The sequence below is a fragment of the Strigops habroptila genome, chromosome 21 (assembly GCF_004027225.2).
Source record: "Strigops habroptila isolate Jane chromosome 21, bStrHab1.2.pri, whole genome shotgun sequence".
NCBI classification, from domain to species: domain Eukaryota; kingdom Metazoa; phylum Chordata; class Aves; order Psittaciformes; family Psittacidae; genus Strigops; species Strigops habroptila.
Window position 1 is genome coordinate 3,849,768 of NC_044297.2, and position 18,226 is coordinate 3,867,993.

The following is an 18,226-nucleotide window of genomic DNA, read 5'->3' on the forward strand; positions in this document are numbered from 1 at the left end:
AAAGTGCCACTATCTTACGTATGCAAAAACCAAACCTGCCAAAACTGAAAGATGGTCTCAGAACCAGCTGAGAGTTGAAAAGTTACTGAAGATGAAAACACCAAATAGAAATGATTTTAAACCAATTCAGGATCCCCTTCCATCCACCCACCTTTCACCTATCTCCAGTAATGCTCACCATTCATCTAGTTTGGCTCCTCTGATCATGTTTTTCTAGGCTCAGATAATACTTACACATTAGTGTGCAGCTGAAAGTCTCCTGCCCTGTATCCCAAGGCAAAGTTATTTTGTGAAAGCTTAGATTTGGCTGTATCAAAAGCCATCTGGTAGCCAGCAAGCCAGCCCTCATAGCCCAACACTGCCCAGCCATAGATGGTTGGTCCAGAGAGATCAATGTCTATGTTGCAGCCTAGATTTACATAATCTCTTTTGTAGGAGGTCTTCAACTTTCCACCCTTCTTCCTGCGGAGAGAAACGTGCTGGTTTATCCCTGGTAGCATATGAGTATGTAGTTTTATTCACATATATATGTCCCTTAAAGCCACTTAATTAAATGACTGTAATGCCTACTCAACAGCTGCTGAAGAAGGCATGGCATACGAGTAGCACTGGTATTATGTACATGTACGTGGTGCCACTATTTCCTCCACCATCTCAAATTCCTTAAAATTCTCAAGCAGCAAAAGAGACAAAAGTGTTTCTGCTTAACGCTCTGCAAAACCCATGAGGTTTCAAATTGTGTTCTCCACCACTGAGAGCAGTGTGTTAGGGCATCATCAGCTTATTTGAGGAGCATCCATGACATCCCACACCAATAGTTGTGTCTTTCTTCACTTCAGTGTCTTTTAGTCTGCTCAGTTCTCCCCTGGCCAAAAAGCTGAAGAATCATTTTTAGCAGCCCTTGTCCTTCTGAGCCTGGCATTAACCATTCCCTTCAAAACACTCTACAGTGCCTGCAGAATGTTCTACAGCAGATTTGGAGCATTCACACAATGACCAGCATAAACATTTCTAATTAAAAGTCACAGGAAATTGTAGTACTCCTTAGACAAAGGTAACAAAAAATACTCACCCTGTGTTTGGTACAAATGTAGTGTCAACAGCCACCTTCAATCCTTCAATCAACTGCAAAGAGAAACAGGTCTGCTCAGAACTGCTGAAACATCATTTGTTACAGCCCATTGCCAGAGCTCTACTTACTGTCTAAAGAGATGACAAAACACGACCACGATGTCTCCCACGTTTTACAACAAACATCTAAAGATGCTGTATGATAAGGGATTAAAATTTGGACTTTTTCTCGCCACAGTGAGGCCTGTAACAGGGCACGCTCTGTATATCCGTTATTGCAGGAAGATTTCAAGTCCAGTGTTGAGAGCAAAAAGACTGAGAAACTGGTTTTGGCACCGTTACCTTATGCTTCAGGCACTAAGTGAGAAGCATAAAGCTATTTGAAAAGGAATTGTGTTTTGAGAGTGCTATACGCCAGCAACCCTTTGTGGAAGCACTGACAAGCTGCAAACCATTAACTTTCTCTTCAACCTCACAAAATACATTCAAGGCAGCCAAACTCAAGTCCTTACCTATTAGAACATTTCAACTATGAGACCCCTCTTTTGATTTCCCTGCATGACTGCAGCGGTGACAGTTCTACATAGCTAGCATGCATCCTGAAACAAAACCTCATGTGTGGAGTGAGTGATAGTGATGTTATTTCCACCAGCTACCAAATTTCACATGCCAGTAACTGCAGTAACTAACTTTGGACCATTACATAGCAGCACAATGAATGCCTGCACCCCCCTGCCCTGAGTCTGTGCATTCTGCACATATAAATAACTTCTTTTAGTACTCCTGGTAGTTCTGTGCAACTAAAACTACTCAGTGTTCTCTGCTCAATACTTTCTCATACCGGCTGCAGAAACATTTTCAGAGTATCTCTTTCCTCTTACCTGATCCTCCATGGAAACTTCTGTTCCCAATGTGTTGTCTGTGTTCCACTTCTGTGTGAATATAAGTCCATAGTCCTTGAGCTTGTATTTGGTCTCTAGACTGCCTGAAGCCTTGCCTGTGTCTGTGTTGGAAGAACCAGTTGCAGTGAATTCCTGCCAAGAAAGAGCAGAACATGAGTTTCAGCACTCAGATATTTAATCACGTTCAGTTTTTCCCCTTGTCAAGTGCCAGCACTCAGACTCGCTACCCCTCGGCCTTTTAACAGAACCCTCAAAATCCTCCTCCTCTATCACCACCAAAACCAATCATTTTTGCATCACAAAATGCTATTTCTTTTGGCATCTCTGTTCTGGGTATTTCTTTGATTGAGGTGCACTGATGCCCTGGAACTTGCTTAGCTTGGAAAAAACACTATTACACAAAGACGTGTGTCCTGGTTTCAGTCAAACCACAATAATCTGCTATTTTCACTTACATTTCATCTGCACCATTATTTGATTACCTGGTCCCCCTCTATCATTTTTACCACCTTTTTTTCCCTAACTTATCCACCAACCTCCTCCACACCAAAAAACCCATTTTTCTGCACCAATAGTTATTTCAGAATCCAAGAACTTGCTCTGTACCTTCACATGGATCCATACCCAGATACGAAAAGACCCTCATCTGGGATACAAAGCTGCTTGTATTTTTGGATTTTTCCTCAAAATCTTGTCCAATTTCCTTTATCATCTTATCACCACTGTCCCAATGGTGCATGAATGGCAAGGGGTTGGAACTAGATGATCTTAAGGTCCTTTCCAACCCTTACTATTCTATGATTCTAATTAGCACCTTTTACAGTCCTTCTGGGAATGACTCTCCCTTAAAAAAAGCAATCCTGCATCCAACTTAACTGCTAGATGAATAGCAAACCAAAATTGGGGGTTCTCTCACTTTTCCAAATATCTCGTGTATTCCTTTCTTTTTCCACCATTCAGCAGTGAAATGTTCTTCAGAGAATGGTCACTGATGCTTTTCACTACTAAACCCTAACGTTGTTGTTTCCTCTACCCTTTATACTCTTGTCACTTAGGCTCTTCATATAGCACGTTGATGACTTTACCACCTTTGCCCCCAACCCAACTTCTCTGTCATTACCTCAGCCAGCAACTACACTTCAGAAGCTTCACCCCTTTGTAAAGCACCTTAAAACTGTAGACCTTTTCTCCTTCATGGTGTTAGCAAATAACCTGATGCAGGGGCACCGTGACAGCTCTCCATCAGGCTGGTCCTTCACTGACTAGTGCAATTGAACCAATGACTTTGAATTTCGTGTAATATGTATTTCGTAACATGCTGTTCTATGCTGTTGGCCAAGTGTCAGAACTGGATCTGCTTCTGGAAGCAGAAGGCACACAGTCATCATCTGCTGCCAGCAGTCTATAACCTTCTAGGATATGCTGGCTGGCATCCTCAGGAACACCATGCACTTACTAGGCCAAACCACTTGCAATCTATGAAACAATTATAATCAATAGACACTACCTCTGTTTTCTTCCAAGTCCACAGGAGAAACACCCAAAATATTTCAGTATCATAACAATCAGAGGCACTATTAGTACCCAAATAGAAATGAGATCTCATGTCTTGTTCCTAACCTCACCTCCATCCCCCAAACCCCATTTTGTTGCAGAATGCCCACTAGAAACACTAACAAGCACAAAACCTGAAGCAACAGCAATAGTATCAGTACTCCTCTCTACCTTCTTTTCCCTCCTCCTGTTTTTTACAGTGTTCTTATCATGGACTATTGGACAAAGACTGCAAATCACTTTATGTATGTGGATCATACAGCAGATTAAGAGTTATCGACACAGTCAAACTTAATGACACGATGATAACATGACTAAAAACAATGGAACAGTTTATGAACACCACCACGCACCACAGAAAACCTTGCTAGACAAAGCAATAAAGAACCAACATGCCAAAACAGTCACTATTCTTACCAGCTGGATAAACATCCAACAGGAAAGGTTGCATGGAAAAGAAAAAGCCCATTTTAGAACTTAATACAGTTGTTGATGTTCTGTCACATTCAGAAGACAGGATAATTAACCATTAGCATATTATTTGAGAATAAAAACTTCCAGCCAGGAAAACTATGCATATCGTGACATGTCAATAACTGGTAGCAGTCACAGTATAAAGACTACATAGTTCCTCGTGCCTACATGTTCCTGGTGCAAGCAATCCATCAAAAGCTCAATTGAGACAGAATACAGTAATACAAAAGGAATGACTTGCACCATTTGCATGATAAGAATGCAAGAGAAGGAGGGAGCTAAGGCAAATAAGGTTATGAAGTAAGCTGAAAAGCAGCACAGCTTATCAGCCACAACAGCATCAAGTGGTAGCACACACAGACCTGAGACTCAGTGCAAGAATAACCTTACGTAGTAAACAGTATATGAAGACCAAAATTAAGAAATCCATTCTTGGTTTTGCCAGCCCTCTTGTGAAATCAGGAGGAAGCTCCACTTCTCCATCATTGAAGTGGCGTTCATAGTATTTTCTAGTTACCTTAAGTGCTAAATCTTAATTAATATCTATAAAATGCTCTCAAATTCTACATAAAGGGTACAGCAGAAGAACTGTTTAGTTTTCATGAAGTCTCATATTGTAAGCACAGTGGAGATGAGTGAAAATTAAGTTAAACCATGGCTCTTATTTGTCTCTTTGCCTTTCGGATAAAAGGTCAGTCTGGACTCCAAATCTTATAAAACCAACATCTGCAGAGAAACTCAACTGCATTCAGAAGCAGAAATGAGAGCTATTGAGGGTGAAGAAACAGTTATGTTTGGGACGTGGCAATGGGAACGGGGAAGAAAGCAACCTGCTCGCAACAAAATGCACGCTGCAGGAAAAGAAGGACCACTCCATCAGTTCCACACCAGTACAGGTTTTAAAATGAGAACTGAAAGAGAGAAGCCACACCTGGTAGCAAGTTACTACCACCAACCCGTTCAGGCATTTGTCCTTCCGTTGCAACGCTGGTGATGTTGGAAGCCTCCAGTACTTACCACCCCACTGGAAGACTTGGTCTTGAACTCTAACTTGACCATTCCAAATCCTGAAAAGAGAAGAGTACAGACAAAAATGTCAACATATTGCTTCCAGAAAAGGGACTAACATCCGAATTTCTCCATTTAAGTTCTTTGAACAGGAATGCAAATATTGTGCAATTATTTCCACTGTCACTAAGACAATAGTCTGCTCTGATTAACATACAGATCACTCTACCTCAAACCTGTTTGGTGGCATATACGGTCTCCTGTGGTGACCTACGTGAGTTGAACTGATTTAATGTCTCCGAGTACAAAAAGTGGAAGGTTAAAGTCCACAGCACTCTTCAGAGACTGTTCTGGAGTACATCTTCAGGTCAAACTTGTAACCTTCCCCTCTCATTCTCTGCCTACTGCAGCACTGTCATGATAACACCTCTAAAGCTCAAATCAGAAGGGGCTAGATGCTTCCTTCTAGCAAGGAAGGAAGAGAATTCCCACCACAGCCATGTTACTTACCATACCCCTTGTTGAATACATCCCTGGCAGACTTTCCCAAGTCACTGTATGCTGGTGGGACAGCCATTGGATCTGAAACACATTGGAAGCTGTAAGAATCTTAGGTTTAACAGCATAAAATCTAAACTATACCCAAAGCATTTAGAAACGTCTTTGACTAGTACCCGCTATGTGACCTTTGGAGAATGTTCATGAAAGTCATCCCTGCATCAGAAACAAACTTCAGTTCAAAGAAGTTATGAAAGCAAATCCATTATTTGGAATCACTAAACCCCAGGAGCAGTATTACACCCAACTACACATTCTTACATTGCAAAAATTGCTCACGGGAGCCTTACCCCTGTTCTGATGATGAGCAAACATTGCTTTTGTGACAGGTCCCTTTCTGAAAGGGAACCCAAGGGCTGAAGCCATGTCAGCACTGAACAATCACAAAGGGAAAGACTTCCCCGAGCACTTGTGACTTCTTCGAAAGCTCTTTCAGAGATGTGTAACACATAAAGAGACATCTCCATACGTTGTCTAGTAGCCACCAGTGAGTATTTATGCAACGTGTTTACACAGCAGCAAACCCTACATTTTCTAATACACATAACTCTTACAACTACTTCGGAGGACAAAACTCGAAAGGATGGGCATGTGGTATTACAGCTTATCTGACATATTTAATGTTCGTTACCACAATTTAGGTATTTTGCATTAGAAAATCCACGTTAAGTAGGAAAACTCTTCCCCAGTGGAAAATTAGCCTTCTCCTTCTGGAATAAGTTTGTATAAATGTAAAAGCACACCTGGTCCAGAAAAAAATAGGGAAAAAAGCAGCCAAAGATGATGCTTTTGACTGATTGATTTTAAGGGCAACTCTCTTCTTACAGCTGATGCATTTGTTGATATTCTTCTCTGCAATACCTGACACCAGAAATCCCTGATCCCCCATTTGTTACTGGAAAGACTAACTGGAACAGTGATACCAACAGCTCTACCTGCAAGCCAGAACTTAGAGGAACTGAGCTCACAGTTCCACAACTATTAACGCTAGATTTGAATTGGTCTCCATCAATCAGATGCAATAACAGTGGAGATAAAACACAACATGACGTGGGAAAAGAAGCAGTTTTGGCAGCGATGTAGAACTAAGGTGCCATACTCATCGGTTTTAAACAAAGGCTCCTTAACCTTGTGCTTTGATTCTCCCTCCCACAGCAATAAAATGAGTACAACCACCACAGGAGAAATCACATCAAGGAATAAAAGGTTGGGGGCAACTGATGCTTAACGCTGCCATCTCCGGATGCGGTGCACAACGAGCCGAGCTGCTCAGAGGTGACACCGAACGGGGCACTGCGGTGAAGCAGCAAACAGGAGACCCCCAACAGCGGCTTATGGAGTAACGGGAAAGACCCCAAACCGACCCCAAAGCGCAGCACCGAGCCGAGCCGCCGCTGCACCGTTACTGCCCTGCCGCCGCAGCGCGGCCCCGCACGGCACGCCGGAGCCGCGGGCGCGCTCCCGAGCGGCGCGGCCTCCGCCCCGGCCGCTACCGGCGCGCGTTACGCAACGGGTAACGGAGCGCAGCCCGCCGGGCCCCCCCCCACCGCCGACCCCAGGAACTCGCGTTCCGCGGGGCGAGCACCCGGTGCGCTCCGCGCAAGGCCCCGGCCCGCCCGCCGGCCCCGCGCCGCCACACCCGAGGACGCGCCAGCGCCGCCGGAGGACCCCGCCTCCCCCTTCCCTTCCCTCCGGGGCTCTGGCCCGGCCCCGCCGCGGCAAAGGTGACTCGAGGAGGAGGAGGCCGAGGCCGAGGCCGGGGCCGGGCAGCGCCGGAGGGTCCAGCCCCGCGGGCCCCGCCGCTACCTACTGCCGCGCTGCCTCCAGCACAGGTCCCAGCGCCCCCGAGCCCGCCTGCGCCGCGCATGCGCACCCGCAGCCTGGCCCCTCCCGGCAGGGCGGAACCGCCCTTCCCACCGCCCCGGGCCGCCCCGTCCCCAGCCTTGAAGCCAGGGCGATGGGCGCGCCCTGCCCTGGGGTGAGGCACTGCGGTGCAGCCGGTAGCACCGACAGAGCCCAGGTTCTGGTGTTGCAGCCGCGTACGGTCACACACGGACAAGCCACAGTACGTGCCCACCCGCACAGAGCACAAGGGTTGCGGCTACTGCCTCCCGTGACGGGCAGAGGGCTTTGCAGTGCAGGTCTGCGGGAGGAGGAGGGAGAGTAACACAGAGCAGCACAAAGGGGTACCTGACGGAGAGAGGGAGCAAAAGGACGCTTTATACGTTAATATAGTTCAAGAAAATAAAGAAGCAAACACTCTGGGATTCAGGAGGGATTCAGTGTTCTGGAGGGGCCAGCAAATTCTGCCTCAAGTCCTGAGATCAAGCAGTCTTCTGTGCTACCTGTTGAAGATGATAGAGAACACATCAATGGAGTGCTGTGTGCTGCCTAGGAAACCTCTGTAAACGTGGTGAGCTTGTGCTACTGCTTCCCGATGCTCCTGAAATTACAGCTAAAAAGGAGGAAGAGGATGACACATTCGTGATGGAATTCTCATTTTGTTTATTCCCACCGATTACTGAAGAAAACACTGAATACATCAGCTACATCTATTTTCACCATGAGGCATCGGAAGACTTCACATGATACCGAGTTAACTGCCAATCATCTTACACACCACTACATGCATTTTCCCAGCAAATAATTGAACTCCCCATAGGAAAACCAGAAGAAAATAAAGGGATAAGCAAGACTATCAGTATATAATCTCCATTACTAAGACTGAGCAACACCAATTATACAAGAACAAGTAAAAATGTAGTTGTTCTGTAGGCTTAAGTCAGATAAAATTAGGAAGAGGTATTAAATTGTCTTTGTTTCATGATTCAAGTCAGGTTATATAGTCTGACAATACAGATGCAAACTCCTCTCTGCCCCCCTATAAAGGCAGGTAGCAGACCTAATCATTAAAGAATGAAGAAGTATTACATACCATCAGCAATACTCAGTTTGGCTATGTAGAAAAGTCTTGCCTTTTCAGGCTTGCAATTCTGTAATACATTAGCCTTATAATCTTACAAGGTATTCAAACACAATAGCAGCAATACATTCCATGTTGATGCTCTATAATACATCAAAGTAGTAGTTTGCTACTTAAAACTTAAGTAAAAATAAGTTTTTTACTTTACTATTAAGTTAACCAACAGAATCCCAGTCCCAAATACAACTAGTAATGCAATCTTGATGGGTGCTCCTCTCACATCCAAAATAGTCATTACCTTTCACAGTGCTTTAAGAGGGGCTATGAAAATCAGAGCTGACTGGTTTGCGTAAAAAAAAGGGCAAATTGACTCTATGCGAGTGGTAGAAATACCTCAATTAATCAGACCACTCTTCTGGGTAATGGCAAACAAAACACAGATCACTGCAACCAATAGTACTACAACATAGGAACAAGGAACATGGGTCACACGCGACAGGAGAATGGTCACATCAGCATATGGCCATACTGAAAGGTTTTCGAAGGACGGACATGGAAACAGCTTAACATGAGCTTCAGCATCACACCAGGACGCTTAATGCAGAGATAAGGAGATACAGACAGTAGTTGGAAATGGTATTCTTTAGGAGTACTTCAGGATTCTTATTCTGGTGTCTACCAAACAAGATACCGAAAGTTAGACTGGAAGGAAGATCTAGCAGACCAATACCCAGTTCTGAGCAGGCAGTTCAGAATTTCCATCTCTTAACCAGAAGGCTGTTTAACCAACAGGAGAGGTGCAGTCTGTCTTCAGAAGCAGGATTGTTGCTGCTAGATTAAACAGTAAGCCTACATTAGACAATTTTGTTAGGAAAACCTCTCTCTGCATTACAAACCTAGACAAGCAGTTAGTTATTCACTCCGATCCTTTGGCTCTCGGTACTTCCACTGGATATAGTCGAAGATGTCTTCTTCACATTCGACTGGTAGGGCCTCCCCAGCAACTCCTGCAAGCAAACAAGAGATGCAGTTTGAAAGGTGGAAGGTCTGTACAATCCTGAAATGCTAAATGCATTGCAAGATGAAGACAAAACTGCTGTAAGTAAAACAGACTTAAAAACCCCAAACAAAACACCCCCCACAGACCTTTTCATAGAGTGTTTAGCTACTGATTCTCTTTAGTGTCAAAGGAAGGAAGGTAATGAATTAACTCTGGGGCCATGTGGTTATGCAGTTAAGTATACCAATACTTATGTGTGTCTGTTTATAGTCAGCCCCTCTCCAAAACAAAACAACTGAAGGACACATCACGTCCTGTTAAAAGACTGGGAAACCACATATGTGCTGTGCATGACACTGAATAAACAATCTTTAGGTCAGTAAGACTTTAAGTAGATTAGGTGGCCCAAAAAGGTAACTTTGGCCACTGCACTGCCTATACATAAGTAAGCTGCCTCTTCCTGCTGTAATGATGTTTAATACCAGAAAGGACACAGTGAAAAATTGCACGAACTACAGTAGCTATCAGAAGTATTTCCCATACACCAAGAAACCAATTTAAGAGCACACAAAGCACGTAACTAGAAAGAATACTCTGTGCAAAGACTGACCAGTGACACCCAAGCGACGGATTGTGTACTCATTGATGGTGAAGCCCATTTCCAGAGCATGAGTTCTCATGTTCTTATTGAATATATCACTTCCTGTGAAGTACAGTACACCACAGTAATACTGATCTTTGGGGATAAGCCTAGAATAAAAGTGGAAGAAAAGTACAGATTTAGAACAAATGTATAACATAACAGTTACAAGCCATTTGGAATTCAGCCATTCAGATGCTGCTCTGGGGTTACTTCCTATTTATGTGCACATATTCTGCAACTCTGTACGTTTGCCAGATGCAAGAATGAAATTAAAAGCATCTCAAAGAAAGGTTCAGCTCATCTACCCTGACTCAGAAGTTACTGGTGTTCAGCTACTACATGGTTATGGTGCTTGCACTCCTGTCAAGAATTAATGTCAAAGCAGTATGATAAAGTAGGTCACAATTCTGGAATTGGACACAAAGTCATGATGTAAAATAAAGCATTCTTGCTAATAACCTGTTGTAGATACTGGCAGTTGTGCAGCGGCTTCCATACTACATAGGAATTAGAAACCTAGTAAATGCCTTGTTCTGAACATGGAAGTAGATATCTGAATGCAGAACTTAGTGCAAATGCCTACTATGTACAGACAGCTAAAGTCAGGGGGCTGCCCTGGGGTTTTTGTGGTGCGTTACCGGATATCAATCCTCCTGTGTGGATAGGCTGTTCCATCTTCTTTATTCGGCAGCTGACAGACACCCTGTGAGAAAGCAAGGAAAGCAAGAAATTCAAATTAAACAGATTTGAGATCGATCTTCACCTTCCTACCCCTTACCAACCTCCCAACAACCCTCAGTCATCCTGGAGAGTAAAGTTAAATTCCCGCTGAATTGATGAAGTATTTTACTGTAAGAGCTGGATGTCACAGTAACCTGAAGCACTATTTTACTCTGCTAAGAGACTGTAGTTCAATGGAGTGTCTAATTGCTTCCTATTTATTACAGCAGGAAGGATAACTTCTCATTTCCCATTCTTCTGCCCTAATTATTATCAGGCTCTTCGGTATGCACAAACATCAGCGGGTTAAGAAAAAGGCAGATGACACTCAAGCTAATAGAAATAAAAACAAGTTTTCCTTGAGAAATCCTCTGCCACTTTCATTCCATCTCTCACCACCCAAAAAGCCTTACCATGAATTTTGTGTCTCCTTTAGACAGCACATCCGTGACAAAGTGGACTTTCTCCAGCTGTTCTACAACTTGATGCAGAAGTTTTGACTAGGAACACAGACAACACAGAAGAAGAAATCAACTTTTAAGGAATGAATCTCTAGAAGCAACACAAGAAATATGAACTGTCACCAAGACTTCTCCAGAGTTAGTCCCAAAAGACTGCAAGGGCAGCAGGATATTTGTTTCTATCCAAAAGATTACAGCTACATAAAGAGATACTTGAATCCCTAATTTATCCAGCTAGATGTTACTGTTCTACATTGTAAAAGCCCAGGAATTCAAAGGAGAGGGGAATTTTTGTGAAGCAAAGAGGAGAGACAGAAGGCTAAGAGTAAACATATTGAATAGTTCTGCAAAAACACCACAACATAAAACACAGACCTGAGAAATGATTATAACTCCTCAAAATAAACATGGTAATCCAAGAGAAGAGTAATAAAAAGCTGCAAAAAGCTGCAATACAAGTCTGAGATTACCCATCTTCTGGATTTAAACATACTCTTGTGGGAGTAATGCACAGTACTGACCCACAGTAGCAGAGGAAACATACCTGTTTGGGTGATTCAGATGTGAAACTCGGGTGGGTCAGGAGAACATCCATATCGCCGCTTGACTCTGCGCCTGGGCAAGTAAGAAGAAACATCCCTCAATGTATGACAAAGTGTACTAACACTGGTGAACATCCGTCTAACCTCTAAACATGTTTTTCTGGTAGAAAATAGTCACTATTTAAGATATTTGGAAAGAAAAAAAACCCCTTATTCTTCCATCAAAAAGTTTATATCCACTCCTATCTCGGAGAATACCCAAGAATTTCTTGCTGTGCTCTATAGCAACGAAGCACAAATGCTAACAAAAAAGCAAAGGAACAATTCATGTGTTACAATATGGATGCAGGGTGGAGAAGCAATGATTCATGTGGGTGTTTCATCACTGAACTAACCAGTCAAGTCAATACTGAAGCCAGGTTCCAGCACAGACTTTCCCTCTACAACAGCATATATAGTAGTGAGTCTTGCTTATTAGCCCAAAGGAAACATAAGACCACAGAGTACCAACCTCGTCTAAAACTGCCACAGACTGTAGCAATATAGTTTGGGTCCAGCTTCTTTACCTCTTTCAGCACAATTTCCTATATAAAAATGAAAGATGTATGTTTAGAGGCATCATTCATTGGCCATCAGCACCTCACATCCTCGATAAAGACCTTCTTACCTGCATTTGCAACATTTCTTCTCTTGGGATTCTTTTCTCAAAATCTTCAAAATATCTGCACGTATAAATATACATATAAATATAAAAGAGTGGCAAGAGCAGCATCTTCAAATTTTAGTCAACTAAATGTGGATCAGAGGAAAGAATACAACTTACATCACTGCCCCATCACAAAAAGCTCCCCATTCTGACCAAATATCTTAGAAAGTATTTTGCCAAGCAACAGTTAAAATTCACAACTGCAAGTTTGACAATGCTTAGAAGATGGGTTTAGCTGCACATTATTTCCACTGTATATGAAGAGCTGCTAAGAGGTGGGAGTAACATTACTGTATAACCAACTGGTTTATATTTACACAGCCCTCCGAAAGTACAACAGGTTCCTGAAAAACCTCAGTCCTCCAGCAAGCAGTGAGGTCCCTCACCCATGGTCAGAGCTAATCTATGTCGGGAAGAGCTAAAGGGGAGCTCACAAGTCAAATACAGCCTTGAGGAAACAAAAGCTCTGAATCACTGCTGAAAAGCACGTAGAGCACACAGACAGAACAGAACCTGTTTGGCCTGTGTAACCTCACATTACATGGGAGCATCTGAAAGAGTCATTAGAAAAGCCAAGCACTTGCACCCAAGAAAGCTTACTTCAGCCCAATTCGCTGGTGATGGGTCAGCTTGTGCTCATTTTTCCTTAGATCTAGAAGAGTTAAGAAAAAAGAGTTACTTGAGGACTAAAACTCTTGGAGTGAGTTTCCACCAATGCAAAGATGACGCACACAAAGAACACATAACAAGAAGACAGCAACCTCAAACACAAAGTGATTTTGAACTGACTACTCACAACTGACAGAATGAGCACAAAGGCACAGAGCACTTCCCAATAGACTTCAATAAACCATCCCCCTCAAAGCCAAAATCCTTGTTATTTTCCATATGATCTGATATCTATGTACTGCCTGTAGCCTGTGCACTAACTTTAGCATCTTGCATAACTAGGGCATGTCTGGTATCACAGTACCACTGTGGAAGAGGCAGTTTGTCGAGGCAAAAACCATCACTGGAGTGTGAACTGAGGACCAAAGTTACACTTACCTTCTAAAGTCTTAATTCCTTCCTCAACAAACTTCCTGGCAGCAGCAGGACTGCAAAGAGACAGGACAATTTGCTGTCACGAACACCAAGGATCTTAAAAGGACATAAGAGTTCACTGTAACTGCCTGGCTTCTTCAAGGCCACGACTGAAGCAGCTTCTGATGCTTACCCTCCTTTCAGCATCCACATTTGCAGTTTGTACTTTTGATCAGCTGAGGTGGCTTATCCAGGCCTTGGCCTGCACATTTTTTAGCATTGGTATAACTACATAGCAATGTATAATAAATATAATAATAATGTGTATTGATGTATAATAAATATAATGTATAATAATGTATAATATGTATAATACATTTTATACATATACATATAATACAAATTATAAATGATGTATAATAAATATAATGTATAATAATAATATAAAATGTAAACAAATCTCACCAAATAGGCAATATCGCTTTAGACACTGATACTGAATGCACGATAAGAACTACTTTAACCACAGTCTCTGAACCCATTTAAGGCAAAAGCAGCACAAAGGTGTCTTTAGATTTCAAAACAGCACTTCAAAAAACTCAAGGCTCCACTTTGCAACTGCAGTAGAGCAAAGCAGTGCACCCAAATTCTGTTCATAGCTCCACTAAACAAACAGGAGAAGGAAAACAAACAACAGCTTTACCCAATGCCAGTAACTCGTGTCAGGAGACTGATAGATGCACTTGTATCATCTTGTCGAATCTGCAGAAACAAACCAACAAACCAAACCCTTCTTTACTCCATTTGCAATAAGCAAAGAAATCTTGAGAAGATAAAACAGCTTAGACAGAGTCTGCTTTGGAGGCTCACTATAAATCAGTGCAAAGCAGCACCAAGGGTAGTCCTGTGTAGCACAATAATGCTGTATGTGCCAAGCCTGAAAACTGCCTAACTACCCATGCCAAGGTGAGCAGCACGGCCAAACCCCAAAACTCCAAAGCCTCCTGGAGTCCCAGTTCCACTTGTCACAGAGGACATTCAAATACTGACTATGTAAGAGACACTATTTTCATAGACAGTTTTGAGGCTTTGGATGAGCTGCTTGTTCCCTGCTTCCTACTCACCATAGACTCCATGTCCACTATTCTTAGGTTTGACATCAGTGTCTCCAGTGACAACAGAAATAGCCCAAAGCACGCAGGCTGCTTGGCAAGTTACAAAGAAAAGCAACTATTGAGAAAGATAGCACAAGGGAAGGAACCCCACCTTTTCCAGTTTGCGCAGTTTTCCCGTGGATAAGAACTCATCTATCTTCTCAGCTATTTTAGCACCTACTCCATCCTAAATATTGAGTAAGGAGAGACAGGGATGACAAACAGGTTAACTTCGAGATCACTTTAAAGCCATTATACCTGGAAAAGAAAGGAAAACTCCCCAGAATTTAGTCCTGAAAGAACTCTGAGGCCACCAAGACCATGATCAAATAGGGAACGCAAGGGAACACAAAACTTCCAGGGTACAACACGAGCGGTGTAAGTGCTGTGATTCAAGGGCTATATTAAAAGCTCTCCCAAAGCCCTAGTTTTGCACAAGGCTTTGGTTACGACAGCTCCAGTACCCCCAGTTTAGCAAAGCAGCAACAAAGGGGAAACCGGTCACAATAGAGCCCTTTTACAGGCAGCAAACCCCCCATTCCAGCTGTGAGCCCCCCACAGCAGCTGCATCGCATCCCCCTCCCCAAGCCCTGACTCAGCCACCGGGAAAGAGCCGCTGGCACATGCGGGGTCCCTTCCCGGGAGCCCCCAGCACCGTGCCCCCGCCTCAGCTGCCCCCACCCGGGCACGTACCAGCTTCTTGGCTTCGGCCCCGCTCTGTATCTTGCCGGGATAGCGAGAGATGACCGAGGCTGCCTTCCTGCGGAACAGTGCCGGTCAGCCCCGAGCGCCGCCCTGGGCGGGCTGAGCGCCGGGACGGGGGAGGAAGGCGGCGGTACCTGTACGCGTTGTACTTATGGATGGCCCGGTTCACGTTGCGCTCGTAATTGGCCAGCTCTGCGGGAAGAACGGCGGTGAGAGCGGCCGGTCCGCGGCACCACCACCCCCCGCCCGCCCACCGCGCTCCCCTACCCGTGAGGAAGTCGGTGATGCCCTCGTTGGGGCTCTCCTGCGGCGCCTTCCGCTTGCTCATGGCCGGCAGCTGCGGCGGCCTCGATACCGGCAACGGGGTGACGGCGGAACCCCTCGCAGGGAGGAGTTCCGGAGGCGGCGTCACAGAGTGCGACCGGGATGGGCACGCATGCGTGAGTGGGGACCGCAGACGGTGCGGAACAGCTCTCGTGCGGGGCGGGGCGTCCGTCCCCAGCACCTCTATGGGGGACACCGAACGCGGTTACCGGTGGGTGCTGCTGCGCACAGCGGCCCCGTTGTCTCTGGTGGTCCAGCACACACTGGCCAGAGCATCAGTGTTGGGCTGGGAGCGAGCGAGCAGGACCCCTTCTCCTCCCCTGTGCCAGCTCGCTGTTCTAGTCTTTAGGTCCTGCCTCTCTGCCCTGTAGCCATCACAATTTCTTCCTTCTCCACCTCTGTCCAGCTTCCTGCCCGCACAGCGACCCGTGCTTGTGGAGCCACCTCGCTCCATCCGCACAACGCCTCTCCAGGAAGGGCTTTCAGGCCGCCCCGAGCCCACAGTGCAAACGTCCAGCTCCTAAGCCCGAGATGCCAGGACAAAACGCTGGTCCTGGGCATCACCTACATATGTTGAGCTCCGGAACGGTACCACCAACATGGCAATCCCCCCTCGCTTTGCCACCTAAACCTCCATCCGCGTCCTGCCTCTGCTGTCCCGGAGCGCGGCTCCCAATGTGGACTCGGCTTCCTCGCTGCCATGCTGTTACCGTCCTCAGTGCTGCCGCCTCGCGGATAAAATGCGGTACTGCAGGTCGGCGCTGCGCATTGAGGCGCCGCCGCCGCCGGGCACCCCTTTGCCGCCTGCCTCGTCCGCGCCCAGCAGATCCAATGAGGCGTGCGTGGAGCCCGGGCTGCAGTACCGCACTTTGGACACAGGATGGCAGCAGCGAGCAGCGCCCGACGCCACACAGCGCTCCCCCCCATCTGCAGTACTGGGTTTTATGTGGGTGTTCCCCCCGCCTCGCCCCAACTCTTGCGGACCCAGAATCAGGGGGTTTGGAGCATTTTGGGGCCACCGCAGAGGCTCCGGTTCCACAAGCTCAGCCCGTCATAGAAAGGTTTTTTGGGGGAATCAGCCCCAAATCAAGCTGTTACCCCCCTTTCTTTAGAGGAACCCCCCATCCTCTACTCACCCGCTCCTCTGCCGAATCATCGCCCCCCTCCCAGTGGCACTGAGGTGCCCCAAATGACATCATGTGCCCCCAGATTCCCCATATCCCCCTTTTGTTCCACCCCTCCAAAGAAATAAAACCACCAAAAAATGAGAAAAACTGTCCCAAGGAGCAGTTCATCACTTTAATAATTGTCATTTACACAGGGACAGGCACCCCTAAGAAAAGAGGGGGGGCTCTGCTAGACAGAGACGAGGGGGCAGCACCCCCAGCCCCTGCCCCGCAGGCTGCAGAGGATGGTGCCACGGCTCTTGCTCAGGCTGTGCTCCACGACGTTCCCCCTCCCCAGGGCACCACGGCCCCGGTCCCCACCGGCAGGGGGGTATCTATTGAGCATCATGGGACGTCTGCAACAGTCACCTGGAAAACAGAAATCCAGGATTATATTTCAGTATGTTAAAAAAAGACCCCAGACAAACCCAAACAAACCGGGAGAGATGGGAGCAGGATGAGCTGCGGGACAGGGGTGCATTGAGGAAAAAAACAACCAAGCAAAAAAGCTGCAGAGCAGCAAAGTCGGAACCTTGGACGGCGATGAGTGGAAGAGCCAGGAGAGGGAGCCCTGAAACCACTGATAGTGCCAGGCAGGGAGCGGAGCTGGCTCCCAGTGCCCGGCTGGGATGACCGTGTCCTGGGCTGCATCCCCACTAGGGCAGGGAGGGGATCCTGCCCCTCGGCTGCGCTCTGGGGAGACCCCCCCCTGCAGTCCTGATCCAGCTCTGGGGCAACAGCACAAGAGGGACGTGGAGGGAGATTGAGATGAGCTCTTAGGCAGAAGTTCTTCCCTGTGAGGGTGCTGAGGCGCTGGCACAGGGTGCCCAGAGGAGCTGTGGCTGCCCCATCCCTGGCAGTGTTCAGGGCCAGGGTGGACACAGGGGCTTGGAGCAACCTGCCCTAGTGGAAGGTGTCCCTGCCCGTGGCAGTGGGTTAGAGCTGGATGAGCTTTAATGTCCCTTCCAATACAAACCATGCTAGGATTCTATCAGCAGTGGCAGACTTCCCAAGGTGGGCCCAGGGTAGCACTTAGGATGAGCTGATCACTCAGGAGCTCACAAGTTTTAACCTGCAGGCAATTTCATATCCACACACATGATTAAGCCCTTCCAGTCATTTTTACCTTGTTCACATCGTAGGTAAAGAGGAAAAACCCTCTTCCAAAGCTCTCTTCAATTACCCACACTCTGAATTCCACCATCTATCTTCTAAAACATCTGCTATCAGTAATGTCAGAAACAGCCTCCTCACTCACCGAGTCATTTCACTAGGCCTCAGCAGAGCATTTC

At 45.9% G+C, this 18,226-nt stretch overlaps 3 protein-coding genes and 1 long non-coding RNA gene across 12 annotated transcripts in view; 1 reads left to right on the forward strand and 3 right to left on the reverse strand.

Annotated features, from left to right (window-relative positions):
* The window catches only part of IKBKB (inhibitor of nuclear factor kappa B kinase subunit beta), a 19,123-nt gene extending 14,211 nt beyond the window's left edge, over positions 1 to 4,912 (forward strand). Inside the window, exon 22 of the transcript XR_003994826.1 lies at positions 3,728 to 4,912. The gene's annotated coding sequence lies outside the window, so the exon portion shown is untranslated. The remainder of the gene's footprint in view (positions 1 to 3,727) is intronic.
* VDAC3 (voltage dependent anion channel 3) overlaps positions 1 to 7,452 on the reverse strand; it is a 9,653-nt gene extending 2,201 nt beyond the window's left edge. The window contains exons 1-7 of one of the 7 annotated variants that reach the window (XM_030510197.1): positions 7,378 to 7,452; positions 5,520 to 5,591; positions 5,019 to 5,068; positions 3,945 to 3,947; positions 1,953 to 2,105; positions 1,073 to 1,125; positions 235 to 462 (exon numbers count right to left, since the gene is read on the reverse strand). In XM_030510197.1, the coding sequence (XP_030366057.1) occupies positions 235 to 462; positions 1,073 to 1,125; positions 1,953 to 2,105; positions 3,945 to 3,947; positions 5,019 to 5,068; positions 5,520 to 5,586 (554 nt within the window). In that variant the 5' untranslated portion in view covers positions 5,587 to 5,591; positions 7,378 to 7,452. Of the gene's footprint in view, positions 1 to 234; positions 463 to 1,072; positions 1,126 to 1,952; positions 2,106 to 3,944; positions 3,948 to 5,018; positions 5,069 to 5,519; positions 5,609 to 6,310 lie in introns of all 7 variants that reach the window. The other 6 variants (XM_030510195.1, XM_030510198.1, XM_030510199.1 and 3 more) reach the window with 6 other exon arrangements.
* On the reverse strand, positions 5,550 to 15,970 carry POLB (DNA polymerase beta). Of its 3 annotated transcripts, none has more exons than XM_030510194.1 (15): positions 15,712 to 15,970; positions 15,579 to 15,636; positions 15,433 to 15,499; positions 14,852 to 14,926; positions 14,289 to 14,347; positions 13,610 to 13,659; positions 13,163 to 13,214; positions 12,524 to 12,578; positions 12,368 to 12,440; positions 11,859 to 11,929; positions 11,267 to 11,353; positions 10,772 to 10,836; positions 10,101 to 10,240; positions 9,387 to 9,497; positions 5,550 to 5,591 (listed from the first exon to the last, which is right to left on the reverse strand). In XM_030510194.1, the coding sequence occupies exons 1-14, from the start codon at positions 15,770 to 15,772 to the stop codon at positions 9,403 to 9,405; spliced, it is 1,008 nt and encodes a 335-aa protein (XP_030366054.1). In that variant the 5' UTR covers positions 15,773 to 15,970; the 3' UTR covers positions 5,550 to 5,591; positions 9,387 to 9,402. The 3 variants fall into 3 exon arrangements, with proteins under 3 accessions (XP_030366054.1, XP_030366053.1, XP_030366052.1); XM_030510193.1 differs by lacking the exon at positions 5,550 to 5,591 and adding an exon at positions 7,768 to 7,912; XM_030510192.1 differs by lacking the exon at positions 5,550 to 5,591 and adding an exon at positions 8,053 to 9,165 and having other exon boundaries at positions 15,712 to 15,969.
* Positions 15,971 to 17,033: 1,063 nt separating this feature from the next.
* LOC115618533 lies at positions 17,034 to 17,566 on the reverse strand. The gene is made up of 2 exons (XR_003994828.1): positions 17,373 to 17,566; positions 17,034 to 17,303 (listed from the first exon to the last, which is right to left on the reverse strand). It is a non-coding gene; the product is annotated as an uncharacterized LOC115618533 (long non-coding RNA).
* Between the last annotated feature and the right edge of the window lie 660 nt (positions 17,567 to 18,226).

Excerpts from the sequence above, each read along its gene's own strand:
- POLB (XM_030510194.1), bottom strand. The coding sequence starts at position 15,772 with ATGAGCAAGCGGAAGGCGCCGCAGGAGAGCCCCAACGAGGGCATCACC. Across the intron at positions 12,579-13,162 it reads CACCAGCGAATTGGGCTGAA|ATATTTTGAAGATTTTGAGA; the intron begins GTAAGCTTTCTT and ends TTATACGTGCAG. Across the intron at positions 12,441-12,523 it reads AAGAAATGTTGCAAATGCAG|GAAATTGTGCTGAAAGAGGT; the intron begins GTAAGAAGGTCT and ends ATTTTTATATAG.